General features: G+C 41.0%; 1 protein-coding gene and 1 long non-coding RNA gene across 11 annotated transcripts in view; one reads left to right on the top strand and one right to left on the bottom strand.

The window, feature by feature from the left end:
* Nars2 (asparaginyl-tRNA synthetase 2, mitochondrial) overlaps positions 1-26,606 on the bottom strand; it is a 111,632-nt gene that overhangs the window by 31,364 nt on the left and 53,662 nt on the right. For 3 of the 6 annotated variants that reach the window (NM_001398738.1, NM_001034921.2, XM_039105956.2), the window contains 4 exons: positions 13,837-13,969; positions 6,797-6,895; positions 6,651-6,688; positions 2,667-2,733 (listed from right to left, as the gene is read on the bottom strand). In NM_001398738.1, the coding sequence (NP_001385667.1) occupies positions 2,667-2,733; positions 6,651-6,688; positions 6,797-6,895; positions 13,837-13,969 (337 nt within the window). The remainder of the gene's footprint in view (positions 1-2,666; positions 2,734-6,650; positions 6,689-6,796; positions 6,896-13,836; positions 13,970-26,606) is intronic. The other 3 variants (XM_039105949.2, XM_063284991.1, XM_063284989.1) reach the window with 3 other exon arrangements.
* LOC108349194 (uncharacterized) lies at positions 991-25,011 on the top strand. Of its 5 annotated transcripts, none has more exons than XR_010063115.1 (7): positions 991-1,567; positions 8,074-8,290; positions 8,936-9,485; positions 9,589-9,871; positions 11,718-13,302; positions 13,788-13,948; positions 17,855-25,011. It is a non-coding gene; the product is annotated as an uncharacterized LOC108349194 (long non-coding RNA). The 5 variants fall into 5 exon arrangements; XR_005499317.2 differs by having other exon boundaries at positions 11,718-12,064; positions 17,855-25,009; XR_005499316.2 differs by having other exon boundaries at positions 9,589-10,032; positions 11,718-13,948.

Below are 26,606 nucleotides of genomic sequence, written 5' to 3'. Positions count from 1 at the left end.
CTCACTTCCAACTCATTATTTTATCCCATCCTACAAACCTAGTAGGCACTCCCTAGGAACCCACAGGTCATTCCAGCCAGGAAAGCAGGCAGGCTAACTGCGTATGTCCACCTCTCTGTTCCTTCAAATCAATCCCCCAGTCTCAGCTTGTAACAGACTACTTGCTGTGGCCTCTCATTACTCTCTCTACCTCCACTCCTAAGCAGATCCTGGTGGAACACCCTGCTTTCCTCTCTCCTGTGGGTCCCTTAGCCCCACCCCCAGATCATCCCCATTCCTGTGTCAGCTCTTAATACCTAGGAACACACTTTACCCAGAACCCTCAGTGGCCACACTCACCAGGATCTCTGAAGAACAAAGCATCCACCCAACAAAGACAAGACCAGATATCATCAGCAAGAATTACAATTTTCCCAAACCCAGATGGCTACATGCCAATGTAAAAACACATCAATAACAGCCAGAACAACATGTCTCCACTAGAGCCCACGGCAGGCCCTGAGAATTTTAGCATAGCTGAACCATACAACAAAGACCTTATGAGAAAGATAGATGTTCTTAAAGAAAAAAGGAAAAAATCCCTTAAAGAAATCTATGAACATACTAGCAAGTGGCAAAAGGAAATGAATAAAACAGTTCAAGACTGAAAGTGGAAATAAACCCCAAATTAAGGAAAATCTGGAAATGAAAATTTTAGGAATGCACCAGGACACTCACAGGTAAGCCTCACCTACAGAATACCTACACCTACAGATGGAGGTGAGAGTCTCAGGCACTGAAGACATGGATATGAAATTGCCAACTAATGGGGGAAGGGCAGAGCACTGACTGGCTATCTCTTATCATCAAATGAAGCTTCTAGTACTGAGTTTAGGTTACATCTAATTGAGCTGTTGGCCAAAGGGGTCTCATGGGAATCTCCAAGTAACCCAGATTAGTGCCTAGACTATCAGTTGCTCTCCCCAAACTGATGAAGACAACAGTCACTGAATGTGGAGAAGTCGGGCTGCTGTATCTAAAGGACTGACTCTCACCCCTAATTTCTGTCATCTTTGGTACAGAAAGGTATTCTGCAAGCTACACAAACAAACAAATGCAACCATAAATCCTTGGATTGACAATGGTGTCCTGCCTGCAAGACATGCTAATTCAAAGTGTCACAACATTGCTGGAGTAACCAACCGATTTCTGATTTGACTGAAGGCCTACTCCATGAGCTATTCCGGACACTGTTTGGTGCCCAAAACCCTGAGACTAAATAGCCCAGGGTTCTAAGGTAAAATAAGACTGGTCTTAAAAAGAAAGCTAGGAATAAAATGACTCCTAATGACATTCTGTGCTCATAGGTCAGTGCCCTGCTCAGACATCATCAGAGAAGCTTCCTCCTGCAGCAGACGGGAACAAATACAGGATCTACAGCCAGACATTACACAGAAGCCTTGGAACATGCAGCCCTAAATGGGATGTCTCCATTAAATCCCTGCCCTCAGGGCTCAGGGAACCTTGCAGAAGAGGAGGTGGAACGAGTGAAAGAACCAGAAAGGATGGAGGACTACAAGAGAACAAGGTACTCTAAATCAACATGATGAAAGCTCATATGAACCTAGAGACTGAAGCAGCACGTACGAGGTCTGCACTAGGCCCGCAGCACATGAGTTATGGCTTCTAGTTCAGTGTTTTTATAGGAGTTGTAGAGTGTGAATGAGTGGGTCTCTGTTTCTTGTGCCTTGCCTTGGACTCCTTTCCTTTTGTTTGTTTGTTTTGTCGTTTTTGTTTTATCTTATTATTATTTCTTAGAAACCCATTGTTTTATAATGAGAGCCAGAAGGGCATGGATCCAGATGGAAAGGGAGGGGGAAGAACGGGAAGGAGTAGAGGAAGGGGAAACCATAATCAAAATATTATATAAAAAAAAAAACAGTTTCAGTATGAGGCACAGAGAAAAAGAAAACATTACTATAGTAGTTGGTATTTGGTGGAACCAAATTGCAGTTCCTAGCTGAGAATGTATTCATGGTCCATAGAGAAAAAGAGGTCTCGACCTCCTGCCATCTGGTCACAAACAGTGTGCACTCGCACACACCACTTACAGCTGCTCCCATGCACCTGAGCCACTGGGTTTTGTTGCGTCAGAATCTGATCCGTTGCAGTGATAATCAGTTCCTCATAACAGGCTTTCGTTAGTTACTAGGTTTGTGTGCCTCAGTTTTATATGTTGCCCAAATACATTTAATCCTGTAACTTCTTTGTCTGCCAGCTTTCAACATTATTTAGAATATACATGTCAAAACACTGAACTACTTGATTTCTATAGAAATAATCTATTATTATTATTATTTCTCCTTTTGAATTGGTATATACTTCTTTAAAGCCTTTAATTATTTCTATTCCACATGATAAAATTCTCTTCTAAAATCATTTTCATTGCCAAGTATGGTGGTGTATACCTTTAAGCCTAGCACTTGAGAGGTAGGAGAAGGTGGATGTCTGTGAGTTCCAAGACACCTCAGTTTGCATAGTGAGTTCCTGGTCAGCCAGGGCTCCATAGTAAGACTCATCTCAAAGTTATTCTCAACTATGTTCAACAAAACTCACTACGTCTATACACAGCACAGTTCCACAAATACTTATGTCACTAATAAAATACACACACACACACACACTACCTTGGGTGTAAAGGTGAAGTTCTGGGATGCTTGCTTTAAGATCTCAATTGCTTCTGCATAAGAGATGCTGGGAGAAAACAACACAAAAGTGGAGAAAGGTTAGCACAGCAGAACTATTTTATACTAGGCCAGTTTAAACAAGAAAAAAAGAAAATAACCACCAATTCCAATATAACCCGTGAAGCCGTACGTGAGCACCAGGTGGAGGGGTTCAGGCTGGCCTAGCCTTATGGAAATGAGCTCCTCTGAAGAGAAGTGGCTGTTCAACAGACCCTCTCCTGACAAGCATGCAGTGACAAAGTCACATCAGAAATCAGAGCTGCTTCTCAGAGTCCATGCTGTGCCAGTATGAGGCTCAGAGAGTAAAAGTTCTTTCTAAAAGGTATCAATCATTGACGCATGGAGCAAACATGTATGCCACAGCTGCTAGATGGCAAGCCTTATTCTAGGTACTGGAAAATGATATAAACAAAATGAAGCTTCTAAGATGTGTGTGTGTGTGGAGGTGTGGGGCAAATTAAACGAACAATAACACTGACAGATAACTATTACAAAGAAAACTACAGTAGGGCTGGTGTCTTGGTTCCATTTTAGACGAGATGTTCAGAAAAGGCACTCTGAATTGGTGACATCTGAAGAGAAACCTGCACCAGAAAATGGAAAAAAAAAAAAAAGGAACTGTATAAATAACTGGGAGGAATATACTAGACAAAAAGAATACCAAGTCCAAGGCCTTCTGTGAGGAACAGTTTGTCCTACTGAAGGAACAAAAAGGTCAGTGTGACTGGAGCACACTGAGCAAGGGGAAACATCCCAGGAAATCAGAGGAGAATGGCAGTCAGATCCTGAGCACTTTTTCAGGCTTTGGTAAAGCCTTCCTAACATATTCTAAACATTCCAGGACTGACTGTTGAGGAAAACTAGCATTGGTTTTCTCACTAAGAAGTTTCACATGCCCAGCATGAAAAAGCTCCATTGCACGAGCGTGCACACCTAAAAGCTGAGTTAGGAAGACTGCTTAAGCCCAGGAGATCAAGGTTAGTATGAGCAACAAAGGGAGAAGATGGTTAGAGAGAAAAAGGAAGGGAGGGAGGGAGGGAGGGGAAATAAAAGCACATATGTTTCCTGCCTTGTCCCACAGCCACTGAATCCATTTCTCCTCAGGCTTTTATTTTACTTTATGTTGTATTTATGACCTCCGTGTGTGTGTGTGTGTGTGTGTGTGTGTGTGTGTGTGTGTGTGTGTTTGTGCGTGTATGCATACCTCATGTGTGCTGGTGCCCATAGAGGCCACAAGAAGGCATTGGAGCCTCTGGAACTGGAGTTATAGATGGTTGTGAACCACTGTGTGAATGCTGAGAAGTCAACCTGGGTCCTTTTGTAAGAACAGCAAGTACTCTGAATTTGAGAGATTTTCCCGGCCCCTCCTCTTAATGACATGCCCACTGTTACTACTATCTGTGTACTCTTTTAGGAGATTATGAATAAACATGTGAATATAACACCTATTTTAGCAAATGTCAGAGCATATATCACAAACACTTTAACTCAAGATTGTATGTTACTAATCACTGTACTGTGATGAAAACTTTTATTAGACAAGGTCTCATGTGGCCCTGGCTAGCTGAAGGTAACCCAGAATTCATGATTCTCCTGCCTCTACTTCCTAAGCACCAGGATTACAAGCAAATGCCACCACACACAGTGTCATGTGATGCTGAGGACTGAACACAATGACGCTCTTTACGCTTGTGAGAGAAGCTCTCTACCAACTGAGCTACACCCACTGCCAAAACCTGTTCTGAAACAGCGTTTCTCTGTGTGGCCCCAGCTGTCTTAGAACTCTGTAGACCAAGCTGGTCTCGAACTGAGAGATCTGCCTGCTTCTGCCTCTCATGGCAGGAACTTCATTTTTTGAATTAAGATATAACATTCTAAGTATTTGTGTGTGTGTGTGTGTGTGTGTGTGTGTATTGACTTTAACTAATTATCCATTAATGGTATTTCAGATGTTTCCAATCTTTTGCTACTATAAGTCATAACTAAACACCTCTCTAATGCATATGAAAAAATAGAATGATTGGATCAAAATGTAATTTTTATGTATTCTGAAGTATATCAAATTTAATGGCCTCCCTTTCACAAGGTCATAAAACTGTACATGTATCAGAAGCATATGAACATGTTTGTAGCAAAGAAACACCAGTTTCCTTGCAAGTTATAAGAAAAGATACTGCAACAGTATTCTGGATGATTTAAAAAAAAAATCTACAAAGCTTTCTGAAGGACCCTGAACTCAATCTACCCAGAAAACTTATGCTCTGAATTTCATACCTATGCAAATGAACTAGAAAATGTTTTTACAGTACAAATAAAGCCAGCTCCCAAAGCCATGTTTTGAGTGACAGACTTTGTTCTAGAGTGAACATTTTATTCAAATTACACGCTGCATGTCTAAGGAAGCAGTAGTGCTGGCTGGCTGTGGGAGGGTAATTTAAGAGCTGAGCACTGTGCAGAAGGGAGTCTGAAGCTTAGGGAGAATATGAGCAACTTGCCAGAGACCGCGCATGTAAAGTAAGAGGCAGTCTGCTGACTCAGTCCCTGCTTTCAGGGGCTAAGATAGCGTCTAACATTTATATTTTCATGTGCTATGCCAGAGTAAGTCATAGGCACTGTGTTCTTCTGACTCCACTGCTTAGTAATACTAATTGCTTTGACTGAAAACATGGTTAACTTTTATAATGTGATAAGTACATTCAAAGCTTAAGCATCTGTACATGAAATACTTTGTCAGTAGTTCTTTCCTTGGACATTCCACTGTTCTCATCTACCAGTTCGTATGATCTACCAATTACACTGAGAAACGTTAAGAAGCGGTAGTTTTTATACAGTTGTTATGCTTCATTATGAAGAAATAATGATTTGAAACGTTTCTTCTGGGGATAATGATCTCGTCCATTTCCTCTCACCCCCACACCCTCCAATTAAAGCATGGCTCTCAAGTTCAGATTACAGCTCTGACACTGGATATCCTTAATGGGCTTCGCAAAGTCTCGCTACTAAGTATGTTTCTTGATATGCATAAAGGATACTTCTTTGCCTTTCCAGAAACTGTTTCCAAAGTGCGCGAGGAAAAAAAAGGGAAAGCGTTGTGATTTATTTAGTTTACTTTGAGGATCTAATCATGGTATTTGACACACTATGGTAGTTGGTATGAGACATTATAAGTACTCTAGAGGTGAAATGGTAGATGGCTATTGCTTATATCCAAGTAGTATACCATTGTATAGAGGGCCTTAATCATGCAGACTTTAGTATATCTAGGGTTCTAGGAACCAATCTCCAGGGATGCCAAGGGATTACTATATAAGGTATGAATTTTAGTAATACAAACCAATTTCTATATTCTTTTATCTTGCTATGATCCATCTATTTAATGACACATGTTATCCTGGAAGAGCTTGAAGGGGCTCGAGACCCCAAAAGTACAACAATGCCAAGCAACCAGAGCTTCCAGGGACTAAGCCACTACCTAGAGACTATACATGGACTGACCCTGGACTCTGACCCCATAGGTAGCAATGAATATCCTAGTAAGAGCACCAGTGGAAGGGGAAGCCCTGGGTCCTGCTAAGACTGAACCCCCAGTGAACTAGTCTATGGGGGGAGGGCGGCAATGGGGGGAGGGTTGGGAGGGGAACACCCATAAGGAAGGGGAGGGGGGGAGGGGGATGTTTGCCCGGAAACCGGGAAAGGGAATAACACTCGAAATGTATATAAGAAATACTCAAGTTAATAAAAAAAAAAAAAAGACACATGTTATCAACTATGAGCTAAGTATAAAAGCAATAAAAATAATTAGAATATGGGTCTTGCCTCAATCTGGTATAAGGAACACAGAGATATATTAACAAAAATTATAACTCAATGTGATACAGTGGTCAAGTATGAGCAAAATCCAGAAAAGTAGTAATATCTACTTACATTAGGAAGTTGTTTTTTAGCATATGTTCTAGTCTGTCCTTGGTAAGAAAAAAAGAGAACAGAGTTTAAATGTAATTCTATTTACTATATATATAATTAATACTCGTAAAGAGTTATGCATTTGGCTGTATCCATAGGCTTATTACCTTCTGGCCAGAAGCTATGAACTGGTGACACAGTTCAACATCTTCAGGACAGTGTGAGAGAACCATCTCGGTGGTGGCCTTGAAGAGTCCTTCCATGACCTATGAGGAATGAGACACAAGTGTCTGAGCAGCAGTTTTACACAAAAACCTCCAGGGCTTCAGGGCTTAAAGGACTTTCTTCTAGCTTCCCAGCAACTAAAAATCCATTACGCTTGTTAATCCCTGAACATATTACAGTGACTCAGATCAATATTGGTATTGAAATGAGTTGTCAAATGAACACCTTCCATTGACTGATGTCTCTTTACTTATTAATGAACTCACTTGCAGAATTAAGACAATCATAGCACCTCATTCACAGGACTATTGTGAGAATTATATTAAATAATCCTATAAATTACCTTAGCTCTTGGTTCAAAGAAATATACATGACATTAGATTTTGTGAGGAGAGAACTTTTTGTGAAATGATTGGGTCAGTCAATGGTAAATGAAAGGAACCTTGAAAATTTGAGAAGCAACAACATACATCTGGACAATAATTGTATATAACGTTATTTGTTAATATAAAATATAAATTAGAATTTATATTAAAATATAAATTCTATCAAGCATATCCCTGTAAGACTCATGGGTGACATGTTTTCCTTAGAAGAAAGCAGTAATTAGAATGCAAAATATTTCTGAAGAATTTAATTTAATTACTTGTATTTTTTGAGATAGGGTCTCATCAGCCCTGGCTGGTCTGGAACTCACTATATAGGTCAGGCTGCTCTCAAACTCAGAGGACTGGGATTATCAATGTTGCCACCACACCCAACTAAGAGTTTGAGTTTCTAAGTTACCAATAGCATGAACAGTAGTGACAACTAATGTGGGGCATAGAAAACCAAGAGGAACCCAAAAATAAAATAAGAATAAAGAAAAGTTGTATGGCATAGGTGGGAGAATGCTGGTTTAGCTCCCTAACTTGCATAAACTGGACAGTGTGGCAGTGGCAGTTACAAGCACAACTATAACCCTAGCACTGGAGAGGTGCATTACTCCAGGATATATAAAATCCTGTTTCAAAAAACCAAAATTCTAAAATGTTTACATTCTAAAAGAAAAAGAAAAGTAGACCAATCCAGTGGAGGGGGAGTAGAGTCAGGGGACTTGAAAAAAGAGGAACAGTCATCGGAGGTCAAAGTCCCTCCATGTCCAGGTGCAGCCTCTATCCCCTTCCAACACGACAGTGAGAGACAAAGCCAAGTACCTGAGTATGTCCCTCAATTACAGAGCAAAGCCCACCATGAGAAGGGAGAGGAGCAGCCAGACTGCATGGTCCTTCTGCTCGGTGGAAGAACAAGCCTTTGACCATCTGGGTTGCTCTACTGCTGTCTTATGAGTAAAAAATTTAATTTGAAGATGGAAATTCCTGCCCTCCATCCCAAACTCTGACTTTCAGAATAAGTTCTATAAATACATCTAATAAAACCAGGAACTACAATGAAGGGTGAGTATTAAGATGTTTAGAAAAGTTACTAAAATAGTCTTTAATAATTAATTACTTATAATTCAGGAACACTCATAGTCAAAACTTAAATGCACTGGAAGAAAAGGAAAAGCAGGAGGTTATTTTCTTCTGTCTTCAGAAAAAAGATTTATATATTTTGAGTCATTCAACAATATATGCTGAGTACCACTAGTAGAGTGAGTTAAGTAGCAAATCTGCCAACAGAACTTAAATATTCTCTTTTAATACTGAGTATTATTATTACAGTTAACTGCATGGTTGTGTCAGCACATATGTACCACGCGCAGTACATGGCAGAGGTCAGAGAACGACTTTCACAAGCTGGTTCTCTTTTTCCTCCAAGGCTTCCTGGGTTTGAACTCCATCAGGACTACACGACCAAGAGCTTTATCCATTCTGAGCCATCATGCTGGTGTTCAGACATCATTCTTACCCAATCTCAGTGCTTAGCTGTCATGGCTTCATGAATCAGCACCAAGACGTGCAAAATCAGTCAGAGGTCTTCTTGTGCAATTATGAGGGAAACTGCCCAAACGGGCGTTTTTTTACTTTTCTTTTTATTATGAGACAGGGCCTTAAAGGTTTAATTTTTACATTAATTCTTGTTTTCTCTTTTTGAATCAGCCTCACTTCATACCTTAGAAAAGCCTGGATCTTTTAATCCTTCTGCCTCTGCCTCTCAAGTCAAGGACTATAGATTTGTGTTACCATAACCAAATCTAAACTGGCAAATTAATGTTCGGCATAGCAAAAAGCCTTTCTCTGAATGGTACTGCTAAGAGAGTGAAGAGACAAACTGCCAACACTGGGAGAAATACTTGCAAATTATGAATATGAAAAAGGATGTACATCTGAAAACGAATAAATCTCAGTGCTCAACAACACAGGGCCAGGTGTGGAGGTGCACAGCTTCCAGCACTTGGGGGCTGGAGGGCAGAATGCCTGAGTTCAAGGCCATCCAGGGCTACACAGAGACCCGTCTCACAAACCAAAACAATCAAAGCTCAACAACAAGAAAACAAACAACTTGACCCAAGACAAGAAATTGATGGCTACTAGGCAGATGAAAAGATGCCTAACACAGAAAGCCTTAAGACACATTGGAGAAATACAAAATAAAACCAGAGCACAATGCTGGTGCCAAGCTAATAGAATAGCACACAGTCATTCATTGGTGAGTGTCTGTCTGTCTCTTCCACAGACTCACGGATACAAGCACATCTTTAAATAAGAATTAGTGCCAAGAAGACAAACTTGTCTTTGCTTATTACTTGCAGGAATGCATCAGAGTCCTATCACCTTCTAAACCAGACTCCTGAAAACAGCAACAGCAACAACAGCAACAGCACTGAACATCGAACATGGATCTCACCACCTCACTCCTTGGACCTGGCCCAAGAGAGATGAAAACTATGTTATCCTAGAACCTGCACTAGAAGGTTCATAGAAACTGTTCTCATTGATTCCCAAGACTGAAGTAACTCAAGTGTTCTTCAGCACCAATGGTCAGTGAGTGTGGTGCACCTGTGTGAGGGAAGCACCTGACATCAGGAGAAGCTGGTATGTCACACACTGAGAGGCAGAAGACAGTCGGATATGCACACACTAATGTTCACATGACAGTCTGCAAAAGGGCAAATTACTCAACAGAGACGGGGAAGAACAGCAGTTGACAGTGGGAGGAGTTAGAACGCAATGCAGCAACAAGCCACAGCTGTTTTGTAAGAGCAAAATTGTTCTATATTTTGACTGTAGTCATAGTAACAGAGGTGGATATATGCCTTAAAACTTACAGTTTACATGAATGTGGTACTAATACAACAGCTATAAATCAAAACTGTTGTAGGAAGCCACTGTGTGTTTCTCAGTGTCAGAAGAGTTGCCTCCTCACCCAAAGCCACTGGTTACACAATGGCTCATCTCTCTGGGGTCATCTGAATTTGTTTATCACTCCCAGACTTATTTAAAAAAAATATATATATATATGAAATGATACCAGCAGGAGTATCTTAGGGTGGTGACATTCTGGATAACATGACTGCCATTATGGTTCACATTATTCTTGGATATTTATCATTAGTGCTTAAAAATCCATCAGCTAAATATCTATAAAGAACATAAACAACAGAGAATTAATGAATTAGGGAAAAGAGAGAATGGAATAATGATATAGTTCAAAGATGTTTTAAATTTTGTTACATTTTTTAAAAGATTTTTTTATTGTATATGTATCAGTGTCTGCTTGCATGTATGACTGTGTACATGTGCATGCCCAGTGCCTGTGGAAACCAGAAGAAGGCATCAGATCCCCTGGAACTAAGATGGTTGTCACATGGGTGTCACATGGGTGCCACACTGGTGCTGGGAATCAAACCCAGGTCCTCTACAAGAGCAACCATTGTTCTTAACCACAGAACCATCTCCAGATCCTCCAACCCCAGTACTATATTTTATTAATTTTGTGATGCTATAGTACTACTGTGAAGGTCAGTGGGAGTCAGTCCTCTTCCGCCCTATGTGTCCCAGGCATCAAACTTAAGCCATTAGGCTTGACAGCAACCACCTTTACCCACTGTATGAAAAACAGAACTGCATTCTGTTTACATAAATGTAAAGATAACACCGTGGTATTTACTTATCCGTTTCTCAATGTTCTTATGAAAAAAAAACTTGAGGAAATGAAAGTATTTTGCAATCTTGTCATGTGTCTAACAATTTACATATTGTCTTCATAACCTTTCCCTTTGCTGTATATGCTGAGACAGGAGGACCAAGAGTGCTTCCTTTCCTTACAGTGCTCTCATATCTAAGTGAAGAAAAAAAAAAAAAACACTGGGTAGTGGGCTCAGGTGAAGCTGTTGAAGGAATTCATACTGTCCTTTAAGGCTCAGCATTTAACTCCATATGGCCAGCTACAGGGTTATCCCAGAGGCATCACGAGCATTTTGAACTAGAGAAATCCTCAGGGGAAGAGAATTCATCCTGTGAGCGATAAGACCTTGGAAACCATCTCTGTCTTTAGCCATTACATACTAGCAATAATGACTTTGCCATCACTGCCTGCTCCTTGAAGGGACAAGCAGGAATGCCCCACGAGTGATACTGACCTACACGGAAGGCATAGCGATGAAGGTTGAATAAGCTATCTGGCAATGTTGGTTGCCAATGGACTCTTCAGGAACTGCCCATTCAAAGGCGCTGCCTTTCTCAAGGTTGTTTCTTTAAGGGTAGCTAACCATGTTAAATAACTGGTTGACAGGAAAAAGCACAAAATTCCATCCTCCTGTACTCCTAAAGGAAAGTTATTTCTAGCTCTGGACTTCCTTATAGAAAAGGTAGCCATCTCTCTTGATGTACCAAAGTCCAACTTTTCCCTCTACTCAATGCTTTGATCCTTTCCTTACAGGCAGTGTTCTCAAGAGCATTCCTGGAGATTCCTCAGAAAATTGTTAATAGATCTATCTGAAGACCCGGCTACACCACTCTTGGGCATATACCCAAAAGATGCCCCACCATGCTACAGGAGCACATGTTCCACTATGTTCATAGTGGCCTTATCTGTGATAGCCAGAAGCTGGAAACAACCCAGATGTCCCATGACAGAAGAATGGATACAGAAAACGTGATTCATTTACACAGTGGAATACTACTCAGCGATTAAGAATGAGGACATCATGAGTTTTGCAGGCAAATGGATGGAACTAGAAAATATCATCCTGAGTGAGGTAACTCAGACCCACAAGGACATGCATGGTATGTACTCACTAATAAGTGAATATTATCCCCCCCCCAAAAAAAAGGTACAGAATACCCAGGATACAGTCCACAGAACTCAAGAAAGTTAACAAGGTAAAGGGTCCAAGTGAGGACACCTCAGTTCCACCTGGGAGGGAGAAGAAATCAATCACAGGGCAGAGGGAGGGAGGCAGGTAGGAAGGGGCATTGAGGGGAAAGGGGGAACATGATCAGGTCCTGGGGAGGGGGAGAAAAGGAGTGAAGTCCCGAAGGCCAGCAGAAAGAATGGAAACAGGCAACCCCAGGAGGTAGGAGGTGTGGAGGGGTACAGAGTGTACCCGAGACCTGGGAGGTGAGAGACTCTCAGGACCCAAAGGGAGGGACCTTAGATGAAATACCCAATAGTGGGGAGAGGGAACTTGTAGAGTTCACCTCCACAGAAAGACAGGGCATCAAGTAGAGGGATGGGGCTGCCATCCTACAGTCAAAAACTCTACCCAGAATTGTTCCTGTCTAAAAGAACTGCAGGGACAAGAGCCCGAGGAAAGGAGGTCCAGTGACTGGCCCAAAGTGGGATCCAGTTCAAGGAGAGGATCCAAGGCCTGACACTATCACTGAGGCTACTGTATGCTCACGAAAAGGGGCCTATCATGACTGCCCTCCAATATAACCAGCAAACAGCTGAAAAAGAGTCAGATGCAGACACTTGCACCCAATCAACGAACCCCTATAGTTAAATTAGGGAAAGGCTGGAAGAAGCTGAGGAGGAGGGAGATCCCCATAGGAAGATCAGCAGTCTCAACTAACCTGGACCCCTGAGATCTCTCAGACACTGAGCCACCAACCAGACAGTACACAGTAGCTGGTCGGAGGCCTCCCACACATATACAGCAGAGGTCCACCTGGGCTGGCCTCAGTGAGAGAAGATGCATCTAGTCCTGGAGAGACTTGAGCCCCCAGGGAGTGGGAAGGTCTAGTGGGGTGGGGGAGCAGTGGGGACATCCTCTAGGAGACAGGGGAGGAGGAATAGGATGAGGAGCTGTCAGAGGGTAGACCAGGAGGGGCTTCCTCAGGTAAAACACTCATACATATAAAATAAGATAAAGTAAAATAATCTTAAACAAAAGCCTGGAACGGAGAAATGGCTCAACTGATATCTACTGAAGATCCAATTTCAGGTCCCAGAATCCATGTGGGTGCATTACAACTGCCTGTAACTCAAGCTCCAAGGGGGTCCAAGACCTCTGGCCTATTTGGTATTTATTCTCATTGTCTCTCAAAGTTTTTGTCTGTCTGTCTGTCTGTCTGTCTGTCTCTCCACTTAAAAAAAGAAAAGAAAAGCACTCTGATGGCAATAAATCTGTCATAGAACTTAAGAGAAAAGAACAGGGCCATAAAGTCGTGGCTCTCCCCTACCTCAGTGACTATGTTAAAATGGTCATTTATTGGGTGAATAGGAGTTTATGACACACAATATGTAGAAAGTAAACGAACGGTTCATTATTTTTAAATTAGGCTAAATTAAATTGAACATTATAAATCCAAACTAAGAGACCAAATATTACTGATAGAGAGAATTTAGAATAGTAACAACAAACTATTTCTGAGTAATTAGTAAGTATCAGTCAGACACCTGCAAACACCCAGCTGCCCTATCTCAACTGCTCTGTGAAGTAGGACTTAAGGTGTATTACTGAAATGGATTCCTCTTTTCTCCACCCCATGACTCTCTATAATGCAGAAGCACTACAATGTCAGCGATTCCTGAAGATGACACAATGTATGCCTACCTGCATGAGATCCTGAAGGCTTTCAACAAAAGAAACCTCGGCTTCGACCATATAGAATTCAGCCAGGTGTCTCCGGCTCTGCGAATTCTCAGCTCGGAACGTTGGGCCGAAGGTAAACACTTGGGTAAAAGCTCTGCAAGTCAAGATTAAGAACACAAACATAGAATACGTGATTCATTTAAGGATCTTAAGAAAAAAAAATTGCATCTATGCTGAGTCCACAAACCCACACATACTAGCTGCTCTATTTCTCTAATGGGGGATAATAATAGTTTCATTAAAAATGTTACATTTATAGAAACCATTTTATCCCAAAGGAATCTGCAACTGCTTTATAAACCCTATGGTTTTCTAAATATAGAAGTCTAACCACTCCTGGGTGCACTCTACTGCAGCTGCCTTAAGCAGCAGGCAACTACATTTCAAAGCAATCAAGAACAGAGTAAAGGAAAAACAGCACAACCCAAGAAACAGAACTGAGTTAACAACAATGAAAACTAGAATTTCATGTGTATAAGGTTTGCTCAACTTATTTTTTTTTCTTTTTTCTTTTTTTTCGGAGCTGGGTACAGAACCCAGGGCCTTGCGCTCGCTAGGCAAGCACTCTACCGCTGAGCTAAATCCCCAACCCCGCTCAACTTATTTTTAAAGACACAGAGAAGGATGTCATTACCATGTAACACCCTCAGTAGATACATGTAATGAAAGGAAATCTCAGCACCAGGCCTGGCATGTCTATGAGCTGCTGATCAAGGAGGCCTAAGGGGCCCCAAAACAGTGCTCTTGGTTGTCCACCATAAGTAGTCTATAACCCTACTGGCAAAGGCATAGCACACCTCAGTTGAAAGGACACAGAAATCAAGCTGGAACTGACTTGAAAACTTCCTGCTAATTTTTATAGTACTAGATGGTGCTATGCAAGCCACTTTGGGAAAAAGGACATTAATGGTCTTACCCAGCACAGGATGTGATAGACCAATGGCACAACAGTGGTATGAAGGTTATGGGGGGGAACCTTAAGGGGAACCTATTATTATTGTTTTGCTAAATAAACATGCTATTAAATTACTTCCTAAGTATTTATATTTATAGCCATTGATTAGTGTGGTATTCTCGATCTTGTCCAAAGAAGCCTTTTCCTCCTCTAGGCTGTAAATACACACTTATAACTAGTCAAAGTACTCACTATAAGTGAGTGCTTATTCTGAAATGGGACATCCATATCAACTCCAATCACAAGGCTCAGGGAATATCAAAGATGTGGCAGAAAGAATTTAAGAGCCAGATGACAGAAAGGAATGCTGCAAAATGTTGTCTTCTGGACATGACGTGCCCACTGCACTCATGAACTCACTGGAGCTCTGGTCAAGACCAGCAAGCAACACTAACTGAACTCACTGGGTTACGCGCGCACAACCACACACACATGCGCGCGCACACACACACACACATGTACACACACACACACACACACACGCACACCCGCATACACACACACAGAGGAGAGGCAGAGACCTACAGAGACGGAGAGACGTGAAGGAGGAGGGTATGTGGGGGTTTTCCTCAAAAGGCTGAGGTGAGAGTTGGGTATGTGTGAGATAGACCGTACTCAGTAAACTGTATATGAGACTGTTAATACATAAAAGATAAAACAGTAACACTTTACCTACTTAAGGCCTACTTAAATTCTTTACAACCACTTGTATCTTTCAAGTGACATAAAATTTAGGGTTAGGGAAAATTTTTGAAGATCTACCCTCTCAATTTCAAAAAAGAACCCAACTCATCTATTTAAATGGAGTAGTGCCCTAGTGTTTAATCCCTCCTAGACGTAGATGCTGCAGCTTCTTCTTTAATGTGCATAGTTTCCCTCATACTCAAGCAAGGCAACAACTGACCAGCATAAAAATTAAAAATGCGCATTTCTTGAGAATTTAATTTTAAATTTTGTTTTTATAACAACAAAAGGTTTAAGACTCACTTTTCTGTGGTCTTGAACTTACTTTGTCATGATCAGTACACACAGTTTAAAACGTATTTGAATTTAAAAATATATGCCAATTTTTTCCCCAAAAGATACTTGGGGGAAGTTAAAAATAATTTGAAATAATTACAATAGAAACCTACAGGTCCCGCCCCCCGAGAGGCCTTTTCAGTTGGTTAGAAGCTTAGGAATTTATGTCTTGATTCTGCAGTTCCCCTCCTGAGACCAAAATCCGTAAATCTGTGAGAACATTAACATTTAATGGGCAAGTAAACAATAAAAAAGTAAACATATTTCTATAGTTATACCTCTCCTATGATTAAGATCCAGACTCATCTACCAGAATGTTCCTAAAAAGACTAAGTCTACCATGTGCAAGATGAACAATCCTTGTTTTTAAAAGTTTCCCTAGCCCTGCTCATCTACTAGTCACTCAGGCAGACGTCACTCCTCCCAGCCCTTCATGCAAACAGCTCCACTATCATTTTGATTACAAATTTTACTGGTTTACACTTTCAAAAAACACTCTCAAGTCTAGTGACTCCTATCTCCCCAGTAACTGTTACAGTAAGCCTTTCTTTTCCTTGGAAACACTAGGCCTTCTTCTGTTTTATTGCTATTGTTTGAGACAGGTCCCATTATGCAGCCCAAATCAGCACTGAATGCTCAAAATTCTACACACAGCCTCCTAAGAGCTGAGATCAAGCATGCCAAACAGATACTTTTTTTTGGTTCTTTTTTTCGGAGCTGGGGACCGAACCCAGGGCCTTGCGCTTCCTAGGCAAGTGCTCTACCACTGAGCTAAATCCCCAACCCCAGATACTTTTTTTTTGACTCATGTTTGCTTCCTGTTTTCCTCTGATTCCAAACTACTATGAGTTTTCAAAGTCAAATCTTACTACACAGTAAGTTTAAAAATCTTTAATGACTCTCTTATCAAGAGGAGAAACTCAAACTCTTCTTCTTTCCCATGTAGCCTTTTTTCTACAGCTCTCTGGAGACATTCTTCTTACCTAGCATGTCTCTAAGCCTTACGTCTCTGCACAGAATATCCTCTAGGCCACCCTTGCTCTTCTCTCTCTAAATACAAATTCCCATCAAACCTTCAAAATTTGCCCTAAACATCTTGCATTTTGAAATGTTATCACCCCTCCCTCAACTTAATTTCCCTCATATTTATTACTACAACACTTTCTCTATATATTATTATATAAAGTGTCTCACTTTGATATGTAATTACGTGCTTAAATACCTCCCTCTCCCACAGTGAACTATGAAATTTTCCAGAACAGGAATCATGTTTTATTCATGCCTGCATCTCCAGTGCCTCGTTAAAGCAGGTGCTCATGCAGATGAATAAGCACTGATGATGATGCAGGCTGCCTCTGCATCAGCCGGGAAGGCTCACGTCCTTATCAGTAACATGACAAAGAGCAAAACACTCAGAGACTTTTTCAGGCTGCTACTTGGTACCTAAATGGATACTGAAATAGGTATCTAAAATGGGTCAAATAATTCTGGTCTGTTCCAAGCACCAATCCAAACAGGTACAAGCTGTTTCCACTTTAGGGCTATGCTCTCTGAGATTGGCTGCCAATAGTATCCACATTAAAATGGTAATTCTGGTATTGTCTCCCAAGGATACATTGTATGAACAAAAATGTTAACATTCAAGTGTATCTTTTGAAATTTTCCTTAAATACACAGACAATGAAGCTGAAACTTACTTTGGAAGCTCTGAAATATAAGAAAAGGTTTGTTACTCAAAAGATATTTGCTATTAGAGTTAAAGAATTGATATTAAAGAATTCTGGTTAAAAAAACATCAAATCACAAGGGTAATAGCTTTTAGCTGGCAATTCTATGTAGAGTGTATGGAATGGGTAGCAATTGTATTTATTTATTTCGGGCAAATATCCTAAGCTGGCCTCAAATTTCCTATGTAGTGGTATTTTGCAATAATTTTGTTTATGGATCTAAAGAATTCATTTTAATATAATCAATTTTTCCCTCCTTTTTTTCTGTCTTCCACAGGCATAAAGCCATTTGCAGCAAGGCTTAAAAATTGCTTCTTAGCCTTTTGGTTATATCAAGTGTAGCAAAGCTTAAACCAACCAACATTTAAAATGAAAACCAAAGAACAAGGACAATTTCTAAAATAAGACACAAAACCAGGTGAAAGGCCAGCATTGCTGTGAGAGGACGCCAGAAGAAAGCACTCAGCTCTAAAAACCCTTTCTGTGCCAAATTCCGGGGAGATGAGAGCTATATAAGGAAAGTCCTGAGCTTAGAGTAGATGTTTAAGATAACAAAAGAACATTCAATACCCATCAATCAAGATTGCTACAAAGACAGCTTTTGGGGGTGGGGGTGGGGGTGGGGAGTGAAATCACAGAGGCAGCTCTACAGAAGACACTTTCTCTTTCCTGTGGAGTTTTCTCAAGTCCTCAAGTTGCTAAATAGAGTAACTTAAAATGGTCACTGAATATATGACCATTTATTCTTTCTGAAGAACTAGGCTTCATAGTTAGAATGAATACAGGGTATTTTTGTTCTTTAGCTGGAGAACTGAATTTATATGAGACCAAACAGCATTTTTTCTAATCCCCCAACCTCCATGTTACCCTCCACTGTCCACTTGGTACAAGTCCACTGACAGGAAGTGAAACACAGGCAGCTTTCCAGTGGCCCCTAAAACAGGCACTGCTAAATGTTTCCTCCACCATTCAGAGAACCACTGTTAGACTGTCAACCAAAAGTTATCAAAAGAGATGAAGAAGGACACTTCATACTCAAAAGAAAAATCCTCCACGAGGAAATCACAATTCTGAATATCTATGCCCCAAATGCAAGGGCACCCACCTTTGTGAAAGAAAGCTCAAAACACACACTGAATCTCACACATGAATAGTGAGAAATCTTAACAGTCCACTCTTGCCAATAGACAAGTCACTGAGACAGAAACTAAACAGAGATGCAGGGAAAATAACAGAAGTCATGAACCAAACGGATTTAACAGATATTTACGGAACATTTCACCCCAAAACTAGGGACTATACCTTCTTCTCGGTACCTCATGGAACCTTCACCAAACTGACCATATAATTGGTCACAAAACAAGTTTCAACAGATACAAGAAGATTGAAATAATCCCATGCATCAGATCACCACGGACTGAGGCTGGACTTCAATAGCAGCAAAAACAACAGAAAGCCACATACTCATGGGAACTGCACAACTCTCTGCTCCGTGATAAATTGATCAGGGAAGAAGAAAGAAAGAAAGAAAGGCCTCCTAGAATTTAATAAAAATGAAGACACAGCACACCTAAATTTATGGGACACAGTGAAAGCAGTGCTCAGAGGAAAAGTCACATGAACATCTCATTAGATGCTGAAAAAGCCTTAAGTCTTGGAGAGATCAGGAATTCATGGTGTATACCTAAGCATTATAAAAGCAATATATAGCAAACAAACAGCTAACATCAAATTAAATGGAGAGAAACTAGAAGCAATCCCACTAAAATCAGGGACAAAACAAAGCTGCCCACCCTCTCCCTATCTATTCAATATAGTACTTGAAGTTCTAGCTAGAGCAATTAGACAATTAAAGGAGATCATGGGGATACAAATTGGAAAGGAAGAAGTATCACTATTTGTGGATGATATGACAGTATACATAAGCGACCCTCAAAATTTTACCAGAGAACTCCTACACAGCTGATAAACAACTTCAGAAAAGTGGAGGGATATAAAATTAACTCAAACAAATCAGTAGCCTTCCTTTATACAAATGATAAATAAGTTGAGAAAGAAAATAGGGAAACAACACCCTTCAAAATAGACACAGATAATATAAAATATCTTGGTGTAACTCTTACCAGGCAAGTGAAAGATCTGTATGACAAGACTTCAAATCCCAGAAGAAAGAAATTTTAGAAGATATCAGAAAATGGAAAGATCTCCCATGTTCATGAATAGGTAGTGAATATGGCCATCTTACCAAAAGCAATCTATAGATTCGAAGAAATCCCTATCAAAATTCCAGCACAATTCTTCAGACATGGAAAGAGCAATTCTCAACTTCACATGGAAAAACAAAAAAAAACACAGGATAGTGAACACATTTCTCAACAATAAAAGAACTTCTGGGGGAATCATCAACCCTGACCTCAAGCTGTATTACAGAGCAATAGTGATAAAAAATCGTATGGTATTGGTACAGAGACAGTCAGGTTGATAAATAGCATCAAAGACCCAGAAATAAACTGACACACCTATGGAAACTTGATCTTCAGTAAAGAAGCCAAAAACATACAATGGACAAAAGCATCTTCAATAAAGTGGTGCTGGTCTAACTGGTGGTCAGCATATAGAAGAATGAAAATAGATCCACATTTATTACCTTGCACAAAGTTCAAGTCCACTTGGATCAACATAAAACCAGATACAATGAATCAAATAGAAGAGAAAGTGGGAAAGAGCCTCAAACTCATTGGAATAGGGGAAAATTTCCTGAGGAGAACACCAATGGCTCAGGCTCTAAGATCAACAACTGATAAACGGGACCTCAAGAAACTAAAAAGCTTCTATAAGGCAAAGGACACTTCTGTCAATAGGACAAATCGTTAATTACATCTTGGCTAATATCCAAAATACATAAAGAACTCAAGAAGTTAACCTCCAAAAAACCAAATAACCCAATTAAAAAATGGGGTTCAGAGGTAATTCTCAACAGAGGAATCTTGAAGGGCCAAGAAGCACTGAAAAGAAATGTTCAACATCCTTAGTCATCAGGGAAATGCAAATCAAAATGACCCTGAGATTCCACTTACACCAATCAGAATGGCTAAGATCAAAAACTCAGGCAACAGCAGATGCTGGCAAGGATGAGGAGAAAGGAACATTCCTCCATTGTTGGTGGGATTGACAACTGGTACAACCAGTCTGGAAATCAGTCTGGCAGTACCTCAGAAAATTGGAAATAGTTCTACCTGAAAACCCAGTAATACCACTCTTGGGCGCAGACCCAAAAGATGTTCCACCATGCCACAGGGCACATGCTCCACAGTGTTCATAGCAGCCTTATTTGTAATTGCCAGAACCTGGAAACAACCAGATGTCCCTTCACAGAGGAATGGATACAGAAAATGTGGTTCATTTATACAATGGAGTACTACTGCTCAGCTAATAAAAACAAGGACATCATGAATATTGCAGGCAAATGGATGGAACTAGAAAGTATCATCCTGAGTGAGGTAACCCAGACTCAAAAGGACATGCATATGTACTCACTGATAAGTAGATATTAGCCAAAAAGTACAGAATACCTAGGATATAACCCACAGACCATGAGAATTTTAACAAGAAGGAAGGCCCAAGTGAGGATGCCTTAATTCCACTTAGAAGGGGGAACAAAATAATCATGGGAAGCCGAGGGAGGGAGGGATCTTGGTGGGAGACAGAAAGCAGATGGGATAAGGGGAACAGGATCAGGTATGGGGGTGGGGAAGGACAGAAGAGTAGCCCAGAGGGCCAGCAGAATGAATGGACATATGTAGCTTCTGGGGGGTGGGAGGTCCCAGAAACCTGGAATGTGAGAGACTCCCAGGTCTCAATGTGGGTGACCTTAGGCAAATTGTCCAACAATGGGGAGAAGGGCCCACCTCCAGTAGATAGACAGGGCCCAAGTGGAGGGATGGGGATACCAATCCACAGTCAAAACTTCTGACTTGGAATTGTTCCTGTCTAAAAGAAATGCAGGGACAAAAATGGAGAAGAGACTAAAGGAAAGGCAGTCCAGTGATCGGCCCAACTTGGGATCTATCCCATGGGCAGGTACCAAGGTCTGACATTATTACTGATGCTATGATGTGCTCACAGACAGGAAAGAGCCTAGCATGGCTGTCCTCTGACAGGCCCTACCAGCAGCTGACTGAGAAAGACATATATTCTTACACCCAACCATTGAACTGAAGTTGGGGACCCCTAGAGTTGAATTAGGGGAAGGAAATGAAATACACAAGGACTTAAGTTCAGTTTTTAACACTAAAAAAAAAAATGTCTATTTTCCTGTCTTATGGCCAATACATAATCAATACCATAATGTATTTGCAATTCAATACTGATCCATGCCCAAGAGCAGGTTCCAGACACTCAGTTTTCTCCTTTTTTTGAAGAAGCTGAAGGGGAGGGTGACCCCCACAGAAAGACCAACAGTCTCAACTAACCCAGATCCCCAGGAGCTCCCAGAGACCAAGCCACCACCAGGCAGCATACATGGGCTGGTCCAAGGCCCCTGGCACATATATAGCAGAAGACTGCCTGGTTTGGCCTCAGTGAGAGAAGATGTGCCTAACTCTGCAGAGACTTAAGGCCCCAAGGAAGGGGGACGAAGGGAGTGGGGGGACACCCTCTCAGAGGCAAGGGGGAGGGGGAATGGGATGAAGAACTGTAGAGGGGAACAGGTGGAGGCAATGGCTAGAATGTAATTAAATAAAACAATTAAAAAACAAACAAACCAGACATTGCTAAGTGTTGCCTCCACTATTCAGAGAGCAACTGTTAACTGTACCACTCAGAAACCACCTGATTTCACCTGTCTGCTTACAAGCTGGGTGGGGGGAAGTGCCTGCCGGCTGCCTGTGCCTGCCCGAAAACCCAGCAACTATGGAAGTTAAGACAAGAAGTACAAAACCAAGGTCTGCCTGAGCTACAGAGAAAGTTAAACCAGAGCAAGTAAGCCAGAGCAACTTATTGAACCTAAAACAAAAAGGTAAAACAGAAAATACACAAAGACCTGAGTTCGATTTTTAGCACTGAAAACTGATATAGTCCTGTCTTATGGCCAATGCATTATCAATACTGTATTGTATTTGCCATTCAGTAATGATCCACACTCAAAACTATATTCTAAACACTTTCAGTTTTAATATCTTTTTTTAAATCTTGTACTTGTAGAAGGTATAAAGTGTAGCCTTGTCATGTCAACAGGCCACATGTTTTATGGAAAGGCTGCTTCCTGGAACCTAAAAGTTCTTCTAAACCATCACTGCCACATAGTGAACATTTTATGGGCCAGTGAAATAGTTTTATGGGTGGAGGCACAGCCTGAGTTTAACCCTAGGACTGACATGGAAGGAGAAAACCAAACCTATAACCTGTCCTCAGACATCCGTGTGTGTGTGTGTGTGTGTGTGTGTGTGTGTGTGTGTGTGTGTGTGTGTGCGCGCGCGCGCACGCGTGCGTTTGTCTGTGTATACACAAAATGTCATAAAAGACTTATTTTTCTTTCACATGTATTTATATTTTACTTGGTACAGAATTTGGGCTGCGGAAATTTAATTTTAATCATACAATGAAATGTAACAACTTGCAGCAACACTGTTACAAGAGCAGAAGTGGCAGCCACTCCTCTCCAACTGGATTCTAGAAAAGACTTTCCGTTCCAGGAAAAGGAACTCAAGGCTCTTACCTTATCAGCGAGCAAAGAGCCTGACATGCACAAAAGCAAGAGTATGCCAGTGCAAGGTGACTGGTAAGGGACGAGGTCAAGGAGAGGGCAAGCAGCCAGACATAAAGAGCCTCCTCTGTACTCCAAGGGACAAACAGCCTTTACTTGTTACTCCAAACATTCTATTTGCTTGAAATGCCTAACACTGTATTTCTCCTCTTAGTTTTTTTTCTTCCCATGTATCTGCCTCTTTTTACATGCTACTTTTTCTGCCTGCTTATTAAATACCAAAATTCACCAAAGCTTAGTCCTAAACCGTCACCTTCTTTGCAATATTGACACTCAAACTTAGGGCTCTGAGCATATAATCCTACCACTGACTGAGCCTTGTCCCCAGTCCTAGACTTTCTTCTTTTCTCGCTCTGTCCCCACATGATCTTTTGCAGGCAACAATCTCACTTAACTACCCACAGTTCACAATCCTACCCTCTTTGTCAGGCCTTTTCTCTGCACTCCAGATGCATATACCCACCCACTGAACCAATCATTTCCCTTAACAAAAGCTGAACTCATTCCACAACCAAGGTCAGTTTGTCTTCAGGGTTCAATCCTAATATCCTCTTTAATAACACCATGAACTGCTGTTCATAGTGCCTTTTAAAAATGAAATTACACTCATACAGTTCAGTGATCATTTAATGCTCATTTCTATGAGATTTAAAATTTTGTGACATATAAATTAAAATTCATTTTAAAAAGTTTTAAATTTTATCTTATGTGTATGGTTATTTTGCCTGCATGTATGTCTGTGCACTAAGGGCATGCATGATATTGAGGAAGTCAGAATATGGCATTGGATCCCCTGCAACTGATGCTATGAAGGCAGTGGGAGCTGAACCTGGGTCCTCTGGAAGAGCAGCGAGTGCTCTTACACTGAGCCATCTCTCCAGCCCCCACCAGTGATTTTGTTTTATACTTAATACATTTCACTACTCATTGTTCATTATAGTATCCCTCAGTCCCTGGTTATTTGTCAAATAAACAAGATAACTTTCTATGAAATATGCTAATCTCTCTCAAGAGAATTTTGAAAGAGCATTGATTTGGGATGGTGGCAGGGGAATAAGCTGGTAAAGCCAATTACTAAAAACTTCTGCTCCTTTCCGAAATAACTGTTCTCATAGGCATTAGAAGACAATAGGGTTAATGCTAGAAGTCATGTCCCACAGGCTGTTTCCAACTAGTCTTTTCCCCACCAGCACGTAGCTGTCATCTCCAAGACTGCTATTTCTTGTTCCTCCCGTTTGCTCTTTTCCTTTACCCAAAGCCCCTCTCCTCATGGTCCTGATGGATAACTGGGACATCTCTGCCTTCCATTTTAGGACATAAGAAAGTGGTAAGACAGGGCTGGGGAGATGGCATAGTGTGCAAGCGTAAGGACCTGAGTTCTGATCTCTAGCACTCATATAAAAGCTGGGTTTGGTAGTGCAAGTCTGTAATCCAAGGACTTGAATTGAGGGGAAGAGAAAGGGATAGGAAAACAAGTAGATCCCCTGAGCTGCCCAGCCTCACTAGCCAATCAGTGAGAAGAGACCCTATCACAAAAGGTAGAAAGCAATAGTGGAAAACACCCAAAGCTGACTTCTGGCCTGCAGAAAGGCATGTCTGTCTGTCTGTCTGTCTGTCTGTCTGTCTGTCTGTCTGTCTCTCTCTCTCTCTCTCTCACACACACACACACACACACACACACACACACACACACTGAGAGGGGGAGAGAGGGAGGGAGGGAGGGAGGGAGAGAGAGAGAGAGAGAGAGAGAGAGAGAAAGAGAGAGAGAGAGAGAAACTGTACCTGTGTATATATTTCTAAAATCTAAATTCGTGGTTATATAATATTTATATACCAAAAAAAGGTAGAGTGAACAAGGTATGCAGAAAATAAAAGTGGCAAATTATGATAAAAATACCAAGCCCAAAGGACCCAGCAGGCCAGCACTAAGTCTAAAAGCTTCCAAATCACCCTCCTCCCTATTGCCCATCTAATTCAACCAATGTATACTAGGCACTTAATCTGTTGAGCCACTCTGGACAAGAGAAACTTAAAAACTGTATGTATATAAATATCTCATATCATATGGTGCCAACCAGATCTTGTTTCATATACATCCTCCAGACACATAGGGCTATTTAAATTTAGTTGTAATTAAATAAAATTAACAAAAATTTAATTCTTGAAATATGGCAATCACACATGCAACACAGCAAGTGCAAGCAAGCAAGAAGCACAGCTAGTGACGTCCATGCTGGGCCAATACTACAGAGCATGCCTATCACTGTAGTAAGTCTCTAGCATCAGAAGACACACTGAAATCTCAGCAAAGCAAGATGAAGATTGACTAAGGAGAAAAAATATCATGTTCAGACACTGAGCAGTTCCGTCCCTGGTCCTCACCCTCTCTCCTCTGCACTGCTTTACAGGGAGCAAACCTTACTTTTTTGTGCATGTAAGTACAGCTCCGACAGAAGGGCTCTTTCAGAAAGGTTCTGATATACACTCAAGGATTACTTAGTAAAGCATGTTTGCAGCTTTTTCAAATATATGCATTAAAAAAAAAAAGCTGTACAAGCCATGCGGCTCGGCTCGCATTTCTGAGGATGACAGTGGACCCACAATTCTCCAAAGACCCTGGACCTCTGTCGGTAAAATGGAGCAGACAGCACCATTTTCCTTGCTTCACCTTTCATATAAATAGGCTTTGCAGGACACAAAGAAACACTATTAGTAAATGTTACTTGTAGCAACACCAACACTACAACTGTTCCTGGGACTGGGGATATAGCTCTGTTGGGGAGAATGCTTCCTTCAAATGCAGGAAGCTCTGGGTTTCATTCCTAGCACCGTATAACATCAGATGTGGTTCCATCTCAGAGCACTGGAGATGGAAGCCAGACCAGGAGTTCAAGGCTATCCTTGGCTACACAATGAGTTCAAGGATAGCCCAAGCTATGAGATGCTGCCTTACACAAACAAACAAACAAACACGATAAACAGAACCTCTTAATGGTACAGATCTTGTTGTAATTTACATGAAAAGTAAAGAGATCATGGGTTGAACTACTGGATTGTTAGCTTCAAATGGTCAATTATACCAAACCTTTTACAACTATAGAGCAAATAGCAGTATTTTCAAATCAAATGTGTATTTAGGTTAAAAGATATATAGAGAAAACCTTTTGGTGTAATAGTCCTAAAATAACATTTACTAGAGTTCAGTTTTTGTTGTTGTTAAACTTCCTGCCAGTGTCCTAAATTAGAACAAGAAGAAAAAGACCGG

This window comes from Rattus norvegicus, chromosome 1 (assembly GCF_036323735.1).
Source record: "Rattus norvegicus strain BN/NHsdMcwi chromosome 1, GRCr8, whole genome shotgun sequence".
NCBI classification, from domain to species: domain Eukaryota; kingdom Metazoa; phylum Chordata; class Mammalia; order Rodentia; family Muridae; genus Rattus; species Rattus norvegicus.
Note: the sequence above shows the minus strand (reverse complement) of the source record. Positions and strands in the feature narration are given on the sequence as shown.